The sequence below is a fragment of the Pistacia vera genome, unplaced genomic scaffold, assembly GCF_008641045.1.
Source record: "Pistacia vera cultivar Batoury unplaced genomic scaffold, PisVer_v2 Contig695, whole genome shotgun sequence".
NCBI classification, from domain to species: domain Eukaryota; kingdom Viridiplantae; phylum Streptophyta; class Magnoliopsida; order Sapindales; family Anacardiaceae; genus Pistacia; species Pistacia vera.
In genome coordinates this window covers 1-2,946 of record NW_022196551.1, presented here as the reverse complement: position 1 = coordinate 2,946, position 2,946 = coordinate 1, and the positions used below count along the sequence as shown (strand labels likewise).

General features: G+C 31.0%; 1 protein-coding gene across 1 annotated transcript; it reads left to right on the top strand.

Annotated features, from left to right (window-relative positions):
* Window positions 1-402: 402 nt before the first annotated feature.
* On the top strand, window positions 403-1,782 carry LOC116113987 (serine-threonine kinase receptor-associated protein-like; the record flags this gene model as incomplete). Its single annotated transcript, XM_031400137.1, has 3 exons — window positions 403-638; window positions 1,178-1,313; window positions 1,701-1,782. Coding segments are annotated over exons 1-3 (336 nt in total), but the record flags the coding sequence as incomplete, so codon positions are not given.
* Between the last annotated feature and the right edge of the window lie 1,164 nt (window positions 1,783-2,946).

Here is a 2,946-nt window from a genome sequence, read left to right as displayed (position 1 = left end):
ATGATTGAGAGTGCTCGGGCTAGTTATGCGCACCTGAACTAATCTTTCAGGACCTTGAAACTAAGGATCGGATAAGAACTTCACTGGCTATCCCTATTAGCAATCGAGAAGGGACTTGAACTCAAGACCTCTTGAGTAATACATCAAAGAAAACTTATTAAACCACTCGGTCACTTAGAGATAATTAAAGATAAAATAATAATAATTAAAAAAAAAAAAACAAGGGACATAAAGGCATCAAATCATTAATTGAAAATTAATTTTGGAAATATAGGTAGGGCTCATCAGCCCTCAATCCATTAATCTAGAAACACATAATTAAACTAAAAACAAAATTGAATGAATAAATCGTATCATGTTCAGCCTTCAGCCTTCAAAATACGACTCTCTCCNGTAGATTTATGTAAATTACCCCAATACCACCCGCTATATCCATTTCTGTAAATCCAATTTTTTTTCAATATCATTTTCTCATCTCAATTTAAAACCATTTTAATTGAATATTGATTATTTTAAAGGGATGGATAAGAAAAAGGTTGCCGTTCCGCTTGTATGCCACGGCCATTCTAGGCCCGTAGTGGATCTGTTTTACAGTCCTATTACTCCCGATGGATTTTTCCTCATCAGTGCTAGCAAGGGTACGCATCTCTTCATTTTCTTTTTTCTTTTTTTTTTTTCCTGTTAATTTATTATAATGTCAGTATAAATTTGTAATTGCTTGTGATCGTTGATGATTTTGAATACTAATTTATGGTAATGTCAGTGTAAGTTCGTAATTTCTTGTCATCGTTGATTGATTTTGGAATTCTAAATGTCAGTATAAGTTTGTAATTACTTGTGATCGTTGATTGATTTTGGAATTCTAAATGTCAGTATAAGTTTGTAATTACTTGTGATCGTTGATTTATTTTGGAATTCTAAATGTCAGTATATTTGTAATTGCTTGTGATCGTTGATTGATTTGGAATCCTAGGATGATTTGGTGTTAGTGTTGGATTGATTTAATCCATAGTTATAAGCGCAATGAGATGCTGAATTGGAAAAGAAGATTGTATAATCGACTCTGTAATACAAATATGCTGACATGAGCTTGTTGGAATGATAGTTAATTTTATTTGTAGCAAATCTAATAAAATTTTCAATTGCTGAATCTGATTGTTGGACTTGTGTAATTCAGATTCTACTCCCATGCTCAGAAATGGAGAGACTGGAGATTGGATAGGGACGTTTGAAGGTCACAAGGGTGCGGTGTGGAGTTGCTGCCTGGATACCAATGCTATGCGTGCTGCATCTGGTTCTGCCGATTTTAGTGCGTATGTAATTGACCCCTCTTTTCTCGTAAGAGTAACTTTAAAATTCTTGTCTTAGCATGTATCTGAAACTTGCATATAGGACTTTCTCATCTAATTCTTTATAACCTGATACCTTTTGATGATTCTTACGCTATGAGAGGTCAGATAAGTCGAAATTTTTTTAGAAATGGCATGTTTCTTCAAACACGTTGAGTGTTGAGTATTTAGTGTATTTTGGATGTATCTGTAATTGATGGTGAGCCAGAGATAGAGATAGAGACATCATTTTCTTGGTGTTAATTCCGTACAGTTAATATGCTGATAAGTTTTTTTTGGTACTTGATAGTGAAGTGTTTAATTATAGATAAATAGGTTCACATGAACTTTGCACTAAAATTATGTGTGCAGGAAAGTATGGGATGCATTAACTGGAGACGAGTTGCACTCATTTGAGCACAAGCACATCGTTCGAGCTTGTGCTTTTTCAGAGGTAATTTTTTTTTTTTTCTATTTTCTTTTTATTTTATATGACATAAGATTATTCTGAAAGCCTTTAGTCGTTTCTATTTGTTGGAGTCAATTTGTACCATATGTTTCTAGCTTGAAGCTAAGCTCAAGTTCATGAAGATGTATGTGCTGAATTGTNATCAAAACTTAGTAATTTGGAACAAGGACCAAAGTTAAAATATTTGAAATAATTGGACTAAAATGAAAAACTGAAACCACAGGGACTAAAACTGACTATTCAGAGTCAACACTTAACGAAGAGTTTTAAAAGTATTTTAAATTTGTTTTTTTCTTTTTTAAAAGAAGAGACGGCTTGACAAGTCAATAACTAGCCAAGTAGCCAACTCAAAACGCGGGTTGAGCCGCGAGAAATCAATTATCAATAGGGAGAACAGCATTTTCCCACCCAGGTTTTGCCAACCGATATTTTCTCACTTTTTAAGTTTCAAAATGATACATTTTTTACCGTTCTTAGGTTTTGTTATATTTTTCGTTAATATTTTATTAAAAAAATAAAAAAATCTTTAAATATTTAATTTTATAAAAATTTTATTATTTTTTAATTAATTAAAAAGTCAAAAAATAAAAAATAATTAATCCCACCTAAAAAGTTAGAAGTAATGCTATAAAATTATTTAAAGTTAAAAGACCTTAATATTTATTTATTTATTTATTGATAATGTCATCAATATCTCATTACTATTATTCAATAATCTATTAAATTTATAATGTTTTTTATTTTTACTAAGTAACATAGAAAATCAATATTCATAATTAATTAAATAAATAAAAGAAAAAATGTATCTTTACACTTAAACTAATAAATAATTGAATAAGACTTTGACTTAACTAAATTTTAATTTATAATAAACTAATTAAGAAATAAGCTATTTAATGGTATTTTCGTTTTTTCAATCAAATATTAACAGAACCTGATGAATAGTGGGAAAGTGTTATTTTGAAACTTGATGGATGGAAAAGAGTCGTTTGACCAAACCTTGGGTGGGAAAATGCCGTTCTCCCTATTGATAATGGATTTCTCGCGGCTCAACTGGCTAAACCTTGGGTAGGAAAATGTCGTTCTCCCATATCGATATCTTAATATCACCTTCAATGCTGAACCGTAGAGGGTGCAAGTTGTAACCTC